Here is a 15,795-nt window from a genome sequence, read left to right as displayed (position 1 = left end):
ATTAATGCCTTACTCGTGCTTCAGTGCAATGCTGCCTTCAGTCTCTCTTGGAGATTCCACCCTCGGTACCCAATCTTACCTGGTATCCCCGTGCTGCCTTGAGGTTCAAATAAGCATGTGTCACAACAACACTCAGTGCACATGTGACAGTCATCGTGATGAAAATATAGAACGCAGGACCTATGGGACTTTGGCGTGGAAGCCTGTAAAAGCCATCTGCATAGGGTAGTCCGTTTAACTTCTTGTTGGCACTGGATTGTCTTACCCACCTAGTAGATATGTGTAGCGGGAGCTCATCTCCTATAACCACCCTGGTGGTGTTTGTGCTTGAAGACCAGGCAACAGAACTGACGATACCTCCGTATCCATGTGGTAGCACACTAAGCACATTCACACTTGGATCAACATCAATGTGCGATTCAGCAACATGGCCACGCAAATTGAACGTAAGCGGCACAAACAATTCAGCCTTATCTCCGACAGGGATTTTGCACGAGAAAGGCGCATCTTCGTGAACGTAGTACTGGAACAAATGGTACTGTTCATCGGGCAGGCTTATGGTGCACACGAAATCCTCGTCTGTCTCATACTTAAGGGCCATGCTCTTACCCGTCTCCTTGCAACTTGGAAATAACTCAAACAGAATATTTCCCTTAGAATCGGATATGTGCTCTCCCGAATCAATGTTTCTTTTCATACATTGTATTGGAACCTGGTCTCCAGACGAGTAGGGTGGTGGGTTGAACACGGCCTCTTCTTCGGCATTCAAGGGGTACCATTTGGAGTGCGCAATCGCCAACGACGAGAACAAAGGCACAAGCAACAGGGAAGACTTCATGGTGGATAAAATTTTATAAAATTTCCAGCTCAATCAACATGAAATTCAAGCCAGTGTGGACTGTGATTGAACCCGTGTTGCTAAGAAGAATATCAAGCCAGTCTGGCAAATGCACGAAAAGGCGATGACCTCATCGCCTGGATCAACTGGCAGATATCGGCTACTTCTTATATAAGCTGAATCGTGAATATGTTCAAGTTGTCGTTATTCATTATGAAGTGGCATTACACCATTTTTGTTGGACGAAAAACTCATATATCTTGGATGTTTTGTTCACATCGATCTTCAGCAGTTCTCTTGCAGTCCTTTTCTTCAACACCCCGCCTGTCCTCAACAGCTCTCTGAACAGCAGCTCCTTGATGACGAGATACGGCTTAGGGTAAATTCTCAGTGTAGAACACAGGATTCTTTCGTCGTTTGACAAAAGTTCATAATCGGCAGCATGTGAAATATCCAAAGGCACAATGTTCTTGGTGGTTCTCTTGGCGATTTCGCCATTCAGGCTTGGGGCTGGAGATCCAGTGTGGGACATGATCCGACCTCTCATTCCAGCAGAAGCCATCGAGTTGGCAGTGTGACGAGAAGCACCCGAACTTCCAAACCCAATCTTTTGCAACAGTGCCTGTCTTGCGATTTTGTCCTTTTCGTATTTGGAGCCCTGCTCCATGTTGGTGATTCCGTTTGCGCGCCATTCCTGAAGCTGCTGGATCTTGGCCCTGCACCTCAATTCAGCCAACATGTCTTCACTGAACTCTTCAAAATCTTTGGTAGTCATTACACGCGCAAATGCCTTGATTTTGGTGTAAAGCTCTTTCTCTTCCTTCGACTTCTTCTTGTCGTTGGCTATGTTCTTTCTGTACTCCAGAAGGCCGTCCTGTAGCATGAGTCTCTTGCGCTCAGCTCTCATTGTTAGCTTGGAGTTGTAAATATCGAGAATTGTGAGTTTCAACTCGTTGTCCTGGGGAGGATCATCTGGGTCAAACACCATATCCGCCACATTCTTCTCTGCTTCGTCGTCGGCCTCTTCCTCGAACTCAAGTCTACCAGGCATGTACTTTTGGATATCGGAACATAGAGGAACCGACGACAGTGGCTTCTTCGGAGGAGGCAACGGCAAGTTCTTCTTGCTTTCAATCCTCTGACGTCTTTTGTTCAAAAACTCGTCCGTAGTAACGTAGCTGAAGTCCAAGCCCAGATCTGGTATAGGGTAATCTGGGCTCTTGAGGTAAACATCTCTGTAATGCTTGCCCACTTCCTCCTTGCTCCTATCACCAATATGATCTGAAATGTCCAGCCAATTGCCCAATCCAAAAGTCTGGGCTCCCTCTATAAGTAAAAGCTCTTCGTCAGCACCCCAATCCTCGGAGAAAATCGGGTAGGCATGTTGTTCTATGATCTTGTAATCGTGCCATGGCTTGTGCTTCCCAGAAGATTCTCCACGTAGAAAACAGGGGACACACAAGTCATACTCCTGACAAATAGCACAGCGAATTCTGACTCTTCGTGTGCAATCAGACGAACAAACGTCACAGTGGAACTTAGCCATGATGTCGTGTTATTGATCGCGTCTAAGTAGCTTCCTAACTATGGGGCGAACTTATAGTTGACACCTTAGGTAGCAGCAAAGTTCGGACCAGCCTCACCGTGAAGAATATAACAACCACGTGAAAAATGAAGATGGAACTTCAATCGATTGGGAGAAAATGTAGGCCACTTTCCAGGATGCGCCGCTTATCTGGGGATGGACACATCATTGAGGCCACTTCCAGCGTATCGAAGAGTTCAACCATCTAAACATCGTGTATGAACCAACTGAAAATGGTTCGGTCCGAATTGGGTATCAATAATGAAATCTGGGAGGGTGAAAGGTTACGCTATGATGGACGGGGGCCAAGAAAAGGTTAAAGTAAGAACACATATCAGAGGAGTTGTAAATGATTATTAACGCGACAGTTTACCTTGGCAGCATGTGGTCCTCCCAGTGTTTTGAGGAAGGAGCCCATGTTCAGTCCCCTGACTACTCTTGGCTCAAAAAAAGAGCAGAGAGCCCACCGTGACTATGCACGGACAACTGCACGAATCCATATTATTTCTCGAAATATCCGGAGTTACCCAACTCCAGGCACCGAGCCAAATTCCAGACCTGCCATTCAAGAATATGAGCCGCACGCTGAGTATTCCATTGGTGGGAACACTACCTATGACTTTTGCAATTGCGCAGTCACAAATGAGTATCCAGATTACTTCTGGCCAGGCGTACATCTCATCACATAGTTGATTTCTTCATCCCATCTCCCCTCTAACAAGCCTGTCTGCCATTGAACTCCCGTGTTATTACGGTTGGTTTGGCACGCACACTCTGTTCGTCCTCTTGGAAAATTCAGTTCAAAGGAGGTTCAGATATCTTGTTTCGTAACCACGAACTACTAAAGACACATATAATCACATTTCAAAATGGTAAGTCTGGCTACAACCGATATGGTGTCGATGATGAAATTGAGAATTCCTCAGGGTTTAAGAAGTTGGAGAACTCTGTATGGCAATTTGAATGCTGGAGGTCGATAGCAGTGTGAGCCAACATGAACAGCTGAAAGTTTTTGTCAAAAACTGTGTACATTCTTGAGCAAGAGATCATCCGAAAAATGAAAGCATACCACTCAAGTCTCACAGATCAAAGCTTTTGCTGACTTGCAACTAAAAACAACCTAAGGACAAATGTTCAATTTTGCATCATCACCTCCACCACTACTAAGGCACAAAACTAACACATTTACTACAGGGTCGCGTTAGAACAAAGACAGTTAAGCGTGCTTCTAAGGTCTTGATCGAGAGATACTACCCTAAGTTGACCTTGGACTTCGAGACCAACAAGAGATTGACCTCTGAAATCGCCGTCATCCAATCCAAGCGTCTCAGAAACAAGATCGCTGGTTACACCACCCACTTGATGAAGCGTATTCAAAAGGGTCCAGTCAGAGGTATCTCCTTCAAGTTGCAAGAGGAGGAGAGAGAGCGTAAGGATCAATACGTTCCAGAGGTTTCTGCTTTGGACTTGACCAGAACTCACGGTCACTTGAACGTCGATGCTGACACCGAGAAGTTGGTCAAGTCTCTTGGCTTCAAGCTCCCATTGTCAGTTTCTGCTGTCACTGACCAAAGGGTGTCGAAGCGTTACAACAAGAGATCTTAAGTGGAGCAGATGCTTCTGAATAGTTTGAGATCTTTAATGTAATACACAACAAATACAAAAACACATTTCGTTATGGAATTGTAGATATGGAGTTGTCTGAGGTTATTCGGGCAGGACGCTATCTGTGCCTTAAATACCGCAGTGAGTAACCTGGGTTGGACTAGTCTGTCTAGGTGCGTGATCTCTGGCCTGCCTTCGTCTGCAACAAGACGGGACCTAGCATGAATCAGACCTACCACCACTAGGATGGAATCGACTTTCATAATACAGGGTAGTCAGATAGACCCTCTTGATCTGCATAATGATCCGGATATTGGTAAACATGTGAGTGGTATTCTGCGGCCCTTCCATTGGTTTTGTACTGATGTCCAATTGTCATCACTCTGCCTCAAACACCCTGGTAGTCTTAATCCATGAGCCATGATATGAAGAATTGAAATTCAGGAAGAATCAATCATCTGGGCTCGTCCTTTACTTTGAAGGGCATAATGAACTTGAGGGCAACTGACTAGAGAGCTCTAAGTGAACCCTTCTTCCTTGCAGGAATGGGGTTTTAAAGCCATTCCAGCTTATATTCTGGGTGAATCCTCCTCATAGAACAATAATAGACAGTAGTGACTTTGCTTCGACTGACTACTCAAGAACACTCATGTAAAAACCGAACCCTCCGACAAGCAGTTTTTGGAGGCTGCGTTTTACACTCCAGCCCCTTTCACAATTGTCAGCATGAACTAAACAAAGCGTCTCATCTAGAACAATCTGAGAAAGAAGGGTAGCCTTGAAATGAGATCTGTAACGTTATTGAGGGAACTGAAGCATACTCTCGGCTCGCTAGTTTTGAGTCTCCACCTCCAGAATTTGGTTCGCAGAGCCATAGTTCACCTGATACTCAGATATAAAAGTATCTTACTTCTTCTTGGTAAATCCCAACATTATAATACACATATTATTGTGATCACCAGGAACCTAGCGGCCACAATATCACAATATCACAAAGCGACCACAACACCTCAACATGTGGTGCTGCCAGTATATGCCGTGTCAACTGCCCACCCGAGTGTCAAGTACCTTCAAGTGAGCCCATCGTGCGGCTGGTCGGCTTCTGAGACAAAGCAAAAACCAGGCAGTGTTCGCCCATTTCAGGCTCGCCCTTTGGCTTCTTTCTGTGAAATATTTCATCTGAAGTCATTTTGGAAACAATATACATAGGCTTAATTAGTTTTATGCCCTTTTAATTTCTCGGTTGTAAACCTCTTTTGGGTCAAAAAACCCGTAGCCTCAATCCCGGAAAAATATGCAGCCCTAATGCCGATGATCTAATCGATTAGTAAACTCGCGAGTGGGCCCTTATGCAAAATGCTTAGAATGTACCGGGTGTATAAAATTTTCCCATGTTTTAAACGATATTCTGTTGGCACCACTCCGTTTTTTTTTTTCATTTAATATCTTTCACTTGATCTCTATTCCTTATTTATAATTCTTTCTCGCAATTCCTGGTGATCAAAAACTGCACGCCAAGATGGTTCTTTCAGGTGAAACCGAACTGCCTCTACAGAAAGATGAGAAGGATGCTCTGGAGTTGCAAGGACTGGTTGAGGCTCAACGGCACTTGATGATAGACCCAGAAAAGAGGCCGGCACAGTTCAAGACGTTTTTTCAGGAGCTACTTTGTTTAGGCACATTGGTGTTTGCGCCGGCTGCTGCATCCATGTCTCAAACAGCATACCAGATTTCTCTTAACAAGGTGAGTGAGGAGTTCAACGTAACGGGAGGATTGCTTACGTGGGCGGTTACTTCCATTTCGCTTGCCAATGGGTCAGTTCTGCTGTTTATGGGAGGGTTGGCTGATGGTATAGGAAGAAAAAATGCAATCGTGATAAGTTTCATTGCATATGCATTGTTTTCGCTTATTGGTGGTTTCATGCACAACTTTGTCGCTCTGTGTATCATGAGAGCTATCCAGGGCATGTTTGTAGCTGGTGCAGTTCCAGCCGGTGCTGCTGTTGTCGGAACCTCTTACATGGCCGGAAAGAGGAAAAATAAGGCTATGGCTTGTTTTGCAGCAGGAGCTCCTATTGGAGCCGTCTTGGGGTTTGTGGTTGGTGGTGTCTGTTGCCAGGTCTTGAGTTGGAGAGCAGTTCAGTTTTTCTACACAATACTGTTTGGACTTCTGAGTATTACGGCTTATTTCAGTATTCCTAACGACAAGGTTATCACCATGAAAGCCATCAAGGAAACATTCAAGGACCTTGATTATGGTGGAACTTTGCTCTCTGTTGCTGGATTTGTGCTAATATGCTTTTCTTTGACCCAGGTTGATGCTACCAAAAAGGAATGGAAAACTCCTTACATCATTGCGCTGCTGATTGTGGGATTTTTCTTGATCGTTGGTTTGGGATTCTACGAGTACTATGTACCCAAGAACCCACTCATGCCTCCCCGACTTTGGAAGAATGGTAATTTTGTGTGCGTCATATCCATCATGTGTTTTTCGTGGATGTCATTTAACGGATCCATTACATTTTACGCTATTCTATACTTCGAAGAGGTGTTGAAATACTCTCCATTGCACACAACAGCATGTTTCTTGCCTTTACCCGTGGCAGGAATCATGGTGAACATTTTTGCAGGTTTGACTCTCCATAAGATTCCAGGAAAATTTTTGGTTATAGTGGGTCAAATCGGCTTTTTGATTGCTGGCATTCTCTGGGCAACCCAATCGATCCACAGGTTGTACTGGTCCGGTCCATTTTTGTCATTTATCTGTTTGGTTATTGGAGCAGATCTAACGTATAATGTTGCCAATCAAGTGACTCTGTCAGCTATCCCCAAACATATGCAGGGAAAGGCTGCTGGTGTTTTCAACATGTCCATTCAGCTTGCAGCCTCTGTTGCTCTGGGTATAACATCAGCCATCGTCAGTGCCAGAAACCCCTACTATGGTACATCAGAGGAAACCAAGCATATTCCAGAATTGTTTGATGGATTTAAAAACGCATACTATTTCGCTATTGGATGTTCCTCAATATCGCTATTGCTGGCTGTGTTCGTGCTGAAGGTGGGCACAACTGGAAACGCGAAGGATCTGGAGAGGGAAATAGAGGAGAACAGAGAATTGGAAGATAGGGATACGACCAGAGAAGAGGTCATACAGGAAGAATCCAACATAGGCAAAAAGGAAGAAACCCTTTAGCTTTATTTTTGAAGCTACAGATAAGGCCAACTCGACCTCATGCGCACCAGGCTTGTTACTTGGCCACCACGCCTAAAATTAATTAACTTATTCGCCTAATCAACGTGATTAATCATGAAATATTGTAGCTTATGCGTATAAACTTCTCCTCAGACCATTTCGGTGAAAGGCTTGAACCCGTATACATAGCCAGGGATAAATCACGCAGGGTTTCACCATTTATGTACGCACAATTTGGGCTGCAGATGCGCGCGAGCCATAGTGGTAGAGCGCCATAGTGAGAGGCCCCACAGTGAGCAAATGAAAAACAGTGAAAAAATGTCTTTGAATTTAGCAAACTTTTTTGCTATAAGCGAAATGTACCGCAACAAACCGTGGTCTGAAACTATTTACTAAGCGTTGGGTATAAACAGTTGGAGCTTTCAATTTATGGAAGATACAGAGCAAAAAGGATTGGAGGTGGAAGAGGTAGATCTCGAGGATCAGAACCAAGCCGCATCAATCCTATCGCTACAACCCCACTCCTCAACGAAAGAGATTGAAATTGAAGTTTTTGACACTATAGACACAAATAAACGACCCAAGGCATTCAGATCGACTTTCCATGAGGTTATAGTGGTGGTAATTTTATCACTGGCCCCAGCCGCATCGTCCCTTGCTAACGGAGCGTACCAGATGTCCATGCCCGAAACAACGAGTCATTTTGGTATCAGTGGTGGGTCCATGGCATGGGCATCAGGGTCTGTCTTTCTGGGTTCTGGCTCGTTTGTTCTGCTGTTGGGTGGGTTGGCAGATGCTCTTGGTAGGAAGAACTCCATGATGATAGGGTATGCTGGATACGCTATATTTGCGCTTATAGGAGGTTTTATGGACAATTTCATTGCTCTTTGTGTGATGAGAGGGTTGCAAGGGATGTCTGTCGCAGCAGGAACACCAGCTGCAGCAGGTTTATTGGGAAGTACTTATAGATCTGGTCAGAGAAAGAATAGAGTTATGGCCTGTTTTAGTGCTGGTGCACCAATTGGAAATTGTGTCGGATTCACAGTTGGAGGAATATGCACACAGCTGATCAGCTGGAGGGCTATTCATTTTTTCATGACAATATTATATGGCTCGCTCGCAGTTGCTGCGTTCTTCTTCGTGCCCAGGGATAGGGCGATTGACTGGGAAAATTCACTCAACATCTTGAAAAAGATGGACATTACTGGAGCGTTCCTGTCGATGGCAGGATTCACCCTTTTGGCATTCTCTCTCACTGAAGGCGATGCTGCTGATAAAGGATGGAAGACGCCGTATGTGATTGCGCTATTGATTATCGGCGTCCTCTTGATCGTAGCTCTTGGAGTTTATGAGTCGTACATCCCTGAGAAGCCGCTGATACCGATGCAAATATGGAAAAGTAAAGATTTCACCATAACTATGCTGATCGTGGCAATGGGTTGGATAGAGTTCTATGGTGTTTTTACCTACTTTGGTATGCAGTACTTTGAGAAGGTCTTAGGTTACTCGCCCTTGAAAACCACTGCGTGTTTCTTGACCATGACTATCGTGGGCGTGGCTGCTAACATTGTTGTGGCACTCACATTTCATCTCATGTCAGGGCGTATGTTCATGATAATAGGAACTCTGGGCTTTCTGGGTGGTGCAATAGTATGGGAGACACTAGACATGCACAGATCATACTGGCTAGGTCCGTTTTGGGCTTTCACTCTCTCTGTGATTGGTGGGGATATTACATACAACGTGGCAAATATGGTGACTCTGAGTTCTGTTTCTCGAGAGTTGCAGAGCTCAGCTGCGGGTGTCTTCAATACCGTCATACAGTTTGCCGGGGTTATTGGACTAGCAATATCTAGTGCTGTAGTCGGTGCAAGGAACCCCTACTATGGCACTCCAGAGCAGTATGACCATATTCCCGAGCTATTTGACGGATTCAAAAATGCCTATTTGCTAGCCATTGGCTGCGGCTCCGTGGCAGTTTTCCTGTCATGCTTCTTGAAGGTGGGAAAATCCGGGGCACCTGCATGAGATGCATGTAAGGGCTTACCAAACAGATTTGAGAAAACCATAATGACAGCACTATCTACAAATATGGGATGACAAATGAAAGTTATGTATGTGAGAACATGTGAAAAGTGCGCTTACCACAAACTCTTGGATGAGAAGCTTGCCTCACATAAAGCAAATTCTAGAATCAATCTGAGATGGACATCACCTAACTCCACAATCCGATTGCTCCGCAAAGCACTGCCCTGAATACGCCCTTGCTTGCCACTAACCAACCAGGTGTCGGTTTATAGCTATTAGAATATTGGGACGTACAATTATAACGTGATGAGTTAGATAATAATGCACAACACGCTGAGCCCCTCTTTTATAAAAAAATCATCTCCAGCTCCCGAGCTCGGATTGCTGCACAAAGTGAGCTCACCTGTCAAATTTAACCCAGTCTGCTTTTGGAAAATAGATTGCTCAGCCTTTTCTATTTTTTTTTTCCTGCGATATCACAAAAAGCTTTAATCTTTTCCTCTTATTTTATTCTTATTTTATTCTCGCAAGAGCTCAAATACCTACAAGATGGTCCAGCTGTTTCTCGTTAACCCCAAACTCGAGCTCTTGGACTGCAACTCATGTCCGTCGCAGGATGCCTTGCAGTGCTCCGAGCAGGCGCATCAGACAGCACTGGAAAGGTACCAAAAGGTGGCAGACTTGGAAAGAGCAAATTCGTCCGCCCCTAGAAAGGCTACCCATACCGAGGTGGAGTACTTTAAGACGATAGCTGATTACACTGCCGCTGAGTACTACTACCTGAAGTGCTACAGAGAGATCAACGCGATCGCCGAGAAGCATTTCAGCAAACCTGAACTCACCATCGAGGACGAGAACAAAGGAATGGCCTTGCTTAATGAACAGCTTGAAAAATTCAAGCAATATGAAAAGGACTTGAAGAAGCTCAAGATGAACAAAGAACGTCTTTCGCGGAGATTGAAGCTCTCGCAGTAACGAAGGAATTGTTACCTCGTTACCATTGCTACTTGTGCCTGTATTTTTGAATTCCGGAAGGGGATCTGGTATTGCTTTCTTGTCTAAATTATTCTTAACTATACCTTGTTATCAATACAAAGCAGACGCTTTGTCACTGAGTATCAACGTATTTTGAAGTAGGGGCCTGTAAAATGCTGAGTTCACGGTGCCTGTAAATTTCACTTGAACGACTCACCTCTCGTCACTTGGCCCAAAGTGTCACTCCCTATATACGTCCATCCGCCAAACTGCTTCTGAACTGATTCACTGAGAAAGTCATCAACAACAGAATCAAGAGGTCTTTCACTGGTGAATTCGGAATCAAAATTTGAGGTATCTGTAGAGTCTTTCACAAGTGGTTTGTATGGCGGAATGTAACCTTTGACCAGAAGTTTGTTCCAGTCCACATCTGCGAAATAGGGATGGGTCTTGATCTCGTGCGTTCCGTTGTAGCCCAGTCTCTTAGTTGGATCGCGCGTAAGTAAACCCTTGATCAACGATTTGGTGCTAGTCTCCATGTCACTGGGGAAAACCAGCGTATCATTCAAGATCTTGGAATACATCTTATTCACATCTTCATCGTAGAACGGAGGCAGACCGGTAAGCATCTCGTACAAAAGTGTTCCCAGCGTCCAAAAATCAACCACCCGGGTATACCCCCTGTTGAGTAGAAGCTCTGGTGCCAGATACTCTGGGGTTCCGCAAAAAGTGTTTGTCTTCTGTTCAATCTTCATGTTCATCTTGCATAAACCAAAATCACAAAGAGCAATATGACCTTGGTAGTCCAGCAAAATGTTCTCTGGTTTTAGATCACGATAGATGATATTGAGATTGTGAAGACATTCAATCGCGCTGAGTAACTCTGAGATGTAGAATTTCGAGCGAACTGGCGAAAACCTCCTGGATTGTTGAAGATGATAGAACAACTCGCCCCCATTGATAAAAGAAAGAACCAGATACAGCTTCTCGTTAGACTGAAAAGCGAATTTGAGAGGAACGATGAAAGGGTTGTCCACCCTCGAAAGAACGAACTTCTCTGCAAGAGTGTGAGTGACTTCCATCTTTGAAACGATATGAGCTTTTCTGATAGATTTCAGAGCATAAATCTTGCCAGTATCCTTCTTCCTTACCTGCATCACTTTCCCGAAAGAACCCTTTCCTATCACCTTCAACAGGTCAAAATCTTTGATGCTTAGCGAGTGCTTCTCTTGTAGCTTGAAGTCTATGGTGATGTTGATGAAACCGGCATTCTTATCGGTGTATGGGTTCGTCAAGCTTATCCATCCGTGGTTAATTAGCCTTTTGGAGGTACCTTCCACGTTGAAGCTTTTCAGATTGACCTGCGCGGTACCAACCAGGATATCCTGGTTTTGCTCGCTTGTCTTACCCTCATCGGGTATCAACACCGACGGCAACCTTATGAAGAGCTGAATATTCATACTGTTCAAATGGTTGGAGACATCAAAAGCAGTCACATTGTTGAATTTCGGGTTCTGCAAGGTGTTTCCAATGGCATCGATGGCCTCTGTGTTATTGTCGAACTCAACGGTCATATACACCAACGGGGTCTTGACAGAACTGTCACCAGCAGGATTGGGAACTTGAACTAAGGCAGGTAAGCTCTTGGTGACCAAAAGCTCCAAGTCTTTCGTGTTGATCCCACTGGGAGCATTTGCAGCCTGAAGCAGACTGTCTATGTTGGATTCCATTGTGGGTATATCGATGTTCACTCCGCAAGATGCTAATCTCTCCAGCACAGGCTTCGTAATTTTGAGAGAAATCGGCAACCTGATGTCATTACCAGTATACACCTTCACTGTTAACAGTCCTGGTTTAGCATTTGACTTGGTGACAGGGGCTTGAGCCGAAGACTCATCAAGCACCGGGTCTGTGGTCGTGAGGTTCTTGGTGATAGTCTCTGGCGTTATATTCAACTTTTCCAAGTCATTAGTAATGGACTTCGCAGTGGCACTCGATGTGGCAACAGTTTCTAGCTTCTGCTCCAAGGGTTCTGGTTTCGTCTCTTGTTGGGACTCCCCATCCGCCTCGTTGGTGTTAGTAAAAGCACTCTCGCTGTTTTCATCTTCTTCGGTATCGTCACCGTTAATATATGTTGTGGATCCCGAGTACTCTGAACCAGGAATGTAGGCAGCTGGTGGCTTCGAAGGAATCGAGTTCACCGGGTTGAGAGAAGAGGTGGCTGATAATGGGGTGTTGTCCTTAGATGGGGATTTGTTACTCCTCGAGAAAGGTGACGTGATGTGAGTGTCCTTCAACTTCTGCTTCCAATTAGAGATCATTGCAAGACTAATTGGAACAAATATAGCGTGTCCAGTTCAAAGCAGTCCGTGGGAAAAAGAGAAACGCGATAATGGACACAACAAAGTGACTGAGCATAAGCAGAATTCCAATAATAAACTTATCGCTAGATAGAGGCAGCTTAGCCTCCATTTGATCTGGTACACTACATTATGTGTGATAACCAAACACGGTGCCACGTGATACGAGGCTCCAAGCCCGGAAATACCCAGATGCCTGATTTTGCAGATGTAAACAACGCGTTCGCGAGATTCCCGTTCTTCTATTGTCAATCCTTTTCTCTGCGTATAGAGTTAAAAACCTTAGTTAGATCAAACAGATTTTCCGGGTTAATCGTCACGGTTGCGTCCATATATTTATTTCGTTTCGCTCATTGCTTTTTTGCTTCATCTTGGTTCACTTCCATATTCGCTTTTTTGCCAGCATGACCACCTCCACGATCGCAGCTCAAGCAGCTATGAATCTTCATAGAAAAGTGCCTCCTAGAGAGGTAGATATGGTGGCCGAATGCGTTGCGAAAGCAAACAACAGGCTCTCCCAGTCGTCTACAAACACCACCAACTCCTACAAGAGACGGTCCCAGAACCACGTTGGACCATGGAGGCTTGGTAGGACTTTGGGCAAGGGAGCTTCTGGACGGGTCAGACTGGCCAAACACACTCAAACCGGCCAACTTTCCGCCGTCAAAATCGTGCCAAAATCCGTGATATCAAACGGAAATAATTCCAAGCAGAACACTGAGAGAGACTCCAACGGCCTGGCATACGGTATAGAACGCGAAATAATCATAATGAAGCTGATCTCGCACCCTCATGTGATGGGACTCTATGATGTGTGGGAAAACAAAGGTGAACTTTATCTTGTGCTAGAATACATCGAAGGCGGAGAATTATTCGACTATCTGATTCGCAAAGGTCGGCTTGACGAGAAGGAGGCTGTGAAATATTTCAAACAGATCATCAGTGGGGTCAACTATTGTCACCACTTCAATATCTGCCATCGTGATCTGAAGCCCGAAAACCTTCTTCTTGATAAAAACCACAACATCAAAATTGCTGACTTTGGAATGGCAGCTTTGGAGACCAAGGGCAAGCTTCTGGAGACCAGTTGTGGCTCGCCACATTACGCTTCGCCAGAGATTGTGGCTGGCAAACATTATCATGGCGGTCCTTCAGATATTTGGTCGTGTGGTGTTATTCTGTTTGCGCTGCTCACAGGGCATTTGCCTTTTGATGATACCGTCATCAGGAACCTGCTTTTGAAGGTTCAGTCGGGCAAGTTCCGTATGCCTCAATATCTTTCTGCCGAGGCCAAGGATCTGATCTGGGCAATGCTCAAGGTGAACCCAAGCGAGCGCATCAAAATGAAGGATATCTTGAAACACCCTCTTTTGAAAAAGTATTCCACCAAAGAAGACCAGATCTTGGATAAGTTTAACCACCCCGAATCGCTGGATGCCTCTCCCATTACGGATATTGATAAGGACATCTTGCTTAATCTTCAAACTTTGTGGAGAGGAACTGATATGACAGATATACGGAACAAGCTTAGGGAACAGGGCTTGAACTCCCAGAAAATCTTCTACAGGTTGTTGCAAAAGTACAGAGATGAGCATGCTTCTGGAACGGGAACCACTAACAACTCTTCAAAGAAAAGAATCCCCAGGTCGGCATCTATTGTCACAACAATCATTCATGACGAAAACGGTGGTCATTCTAAAACTGTGAAGGAGGTTGTCGTTCCTTCAGAATCCAGGAGGCCGATAAAGAAGAGATCCAAGAACAGTCTAAACGTTGAGCATGGCTTGCCTTCAAAGCAATCATCCAAGGTGATCCCTGCTTCTTCTTCTTCCAAAAAGCCGGTGAGCTTCAAGGGCAAGAGCATATCCTCGCATTCGTTGGTGTCAAAGAAATCTATCCAAAGTATGCGTGGCAGTGTCAAACCCCCTTCAAGGGATTTGCCCAAACTCCCAGAACTGTCAGACTTTCAATATCTATGCGATGAGATCTTTGGAAAGCAATCTGCTACTGGCTTTAAAATCTTCCAGGATGAGGAGGAACCCGTTTCAAAGCCAGAAATTCTCAGACCTGAGCAGGAAATACGGAAACTACAGCCGAATACAATGAAGATCTCAATGGACAAACCTGCGGTGAAGGAGCTTCACAAGAAACCTTCTTTGCTGGCAGCAACCAGAGGTCAAGGTGCAAAACAGGGCTTGAATACATATGTGTCGTCGCTAGATCCGAGAAGCTCCTCCAAACCGACTGTCAACCGTAATACCTCTGATGTTCTCAAAAAGTTTGGAGTTCGTATGAGTCGGTTAGATTTGGATGAGTCTGAGTTCGGCGATAAACTCGGTGGTTTGCCCAAAAGCTCAACTTTCAAGAGAAGCATGGTTGTTTCGAGGTCGACGTCCACTAGAAAGCTGAATACTCTGATCAACCAACGGGACATGTCTGTGGATGATTACAACAGGACTAAGGACGTTGACAGTGGACACAATGACTCTACCAATATGTCGGTGGACTACGAATCGTTCACATTCTTGTCTGCTAAGCAGGTTCCCATAATATTGCCTCAAGACAAGCTGACAGGACCAAGCATAGACGAACGATTTGCAGACGTTGATGAGGACGAGACTATTTTGGACAGAGAATCTCAATCAAATAGCTCCGAAATCAGGCATCACCGCAAGGTCGAGTCGGTATCAACAGCAGCTTCTGCTGTAGAGATTCAGCCTTTTCCCGTGGCTCCACAGGTTGATGAAGATGTACGCAAATCGAAGCGGATTCAGTCCAGAAAGGTGAGAGAGTCCTTCCAAAGCGAGAACAGACTATCAAGATTTGCATATCTTGGGTCCTTCATTGACGAGGTTGAGGTGGAATCCGTGGCCTCTATGTTTGCGGACCCAGATGAAGAATACGAGGATATACATTATGACGAGGATTCCAATAGAATGAAGTTTCTGCAAATCGCTCAAAAGATGTCAGGAGAATCTGGCGACGAAGAAGATACTGAGCACATTGACAAAGACATCCAAGCCAACGAGCAGGAAGAGGGTGAGGTTGCTGATAAGGTTGATGAGCTTGTGGGAAGACCGAAGCCAGATCTGCCTCAGACAGACTTGCGCCGGAGATCCACAATTTTGAAGACGAAAGATAGGATATTATCGCTGGTGCCCAAACGTGAGGCTCCAGAATTACCTTCACGTGTGGATGTGTCTCCCATGGA

General features: G+C 45.0%; 8 protein-coding genes across 8 annotated transcripts in view; 5 read left to right on the top strand and 3 right to left on the bottom strand.

Annotated features, from left to right (window-relative positions):
* Positions 1-37: 37 nt before the first annotated feature.
* On the bottom strand, positions 38-838 carry KUCA_T00000765001 (uncharacterized protein; the record flags this gene model as incomplete). The annotated part of the gene is made up of 1 exon (XM_022605334.1): positions 38-838. One exon carries the CDS (start codon positions 836-838, stop codon positions 38-40), a length of 801 nt encoding a protein of 266 aa, XP_022456813.1.
* A 211-nt stretch (positions 839-1,049) lies between these two features.
* Positions 1,050-2,384, bottom strand: KUCA_T00000764001 (uncharacterized protein; the record flags this gene model as incomplete). The annotated part of the gene is made up of 1 exon (XM_022605333.1): positions 1,050-2,384. One exon carries the CDS (start codon positions 2,382-2,384, stop codon positions 1,050-1,052), a length of 1,335 nt encoding a protein of 444 aa, XP_022456812.1.
* Positions 2,385-3,785: 1,401 nt separating this feature from the next.
* On the top strand, positions 3,786-4,028 carry KUCA_T00000763001 (uncharacterized protein; the record flags this gene model as incomplete). Its single annotated transcript, XM_022605332.1, has 1 exon — positions 3,786-4,028. One exon carries the CDS (start codon positions 3,786-3,788, stop codon positions 4,026-4,028), a length of 243 nt encoding a protein of 80 aa, XP_022456811.1.
* A 1,519-nt stretch (positions 4,029-5,547) lies between these two features.
* KUCA_T00000761001 (uncharacterized protein) lies at positions 5,548-7,221 on the top strand (the record flags this gene model as incomplete). The annotated part of the gene is made up of 1 exon (XM_022605331.1): positions 5,548-7,221. One exon carries the CDS (start codon positions 5,548-5,550, stop codon positions 7,219-7,221), a length of 1,674 nt encoding a protein of 557 aa, XP_022456810.1.
* Positions 7,222-7,650: 429 nt separating this feature from the next.
* On the top strand, positions 7,651-9,249 carry KUCA_T00000760001 (uncharacterized protein; the record flags this gene model as incomplete). The annotated part of the gene is made up of 1 exon (XM_022605330.1): positions 7,651-9,249. The coding sequence occupies one exon, from the start codon at positions 7,651-7,653 to the stop codon at positions 9,247-9,249; it is 1,599 nt and encodes a 532-aa protein (XP_022456809.1).
* Positions 9,250-9,798: 549 nt separating this feature from the next.
* KUCA_T00000759001 (uncharacterized protein) lies at positions 9,799-10,224 on the top strand (the record flags this gene model as incomplete). Its single annotated transcript, XM_022605328.1, has 1 exon — positions 9,799-10,224. One exon carries the CDS (start codon positions 9,799-9,801, stop codon positions 10,222-10,224), a length of 426 nt encoding a protein of 141 aa, XP_022456808.1.
* A 200-nt stretch (positions 10,225-10,424) lies between these two features.
* KUCA_T00000758001 (uncharacterized protein) lies at positions 10,425-12,545 on the bottom strand (the record flags this gene model as incomplete). The annotated part of the gene is made up of 1 exon (XM_022605327.1): positions 10,425-12,545. One exon carries the CDS (start codon positions 12,543-12,545, stop codon positions 10,425-10,427), a length of 2,121 nt encoding a protein of 706 aa, XP_022456807.1.
* Positions 12,546-12,988: 443 nt separating this feature from the next.
* The window catches only part of KUCA_T00000757001 (uncharacterized protein), a gene marked incomplete at both ends in the record, with an annotated part of 3,227 nt that continues 420 nt past the window's right edge, over positions 12,989-15,795 (top strand). Inside the window, one exon of the mRNA XM_022605326.1 lies at positions 12,989-15,773. Coding sequence (XP_022456806.1) covers positions 12,989-15,773 — 2,785 coding nt within the window. The remainder of the gene's footprint in view (positions 15,774-15,795) is intronic.

Source organism: Kuraishia capsulata, genomic scaffold (assembly GCF_000576695.1).
Source record: "Kuraishia capsulata CBS 1993 genomic scaffold, Kuraishia_capsulata_scaffold_1, whole genome shotgun sequence".
Classification (NCBI taxonomy): domain Eukaryota; kingdom Fungi; phylum Ascomycota; class Pichiomycetes; order Pichiales; family Pichiaceae; genus Kuraishia; species Kuraishia capsulata.
The sequence above is the reverse complement of the archived record's forward strand: the minus strand, read 5'-3'. Positions and strand labels throughout refer to the sequence as shown.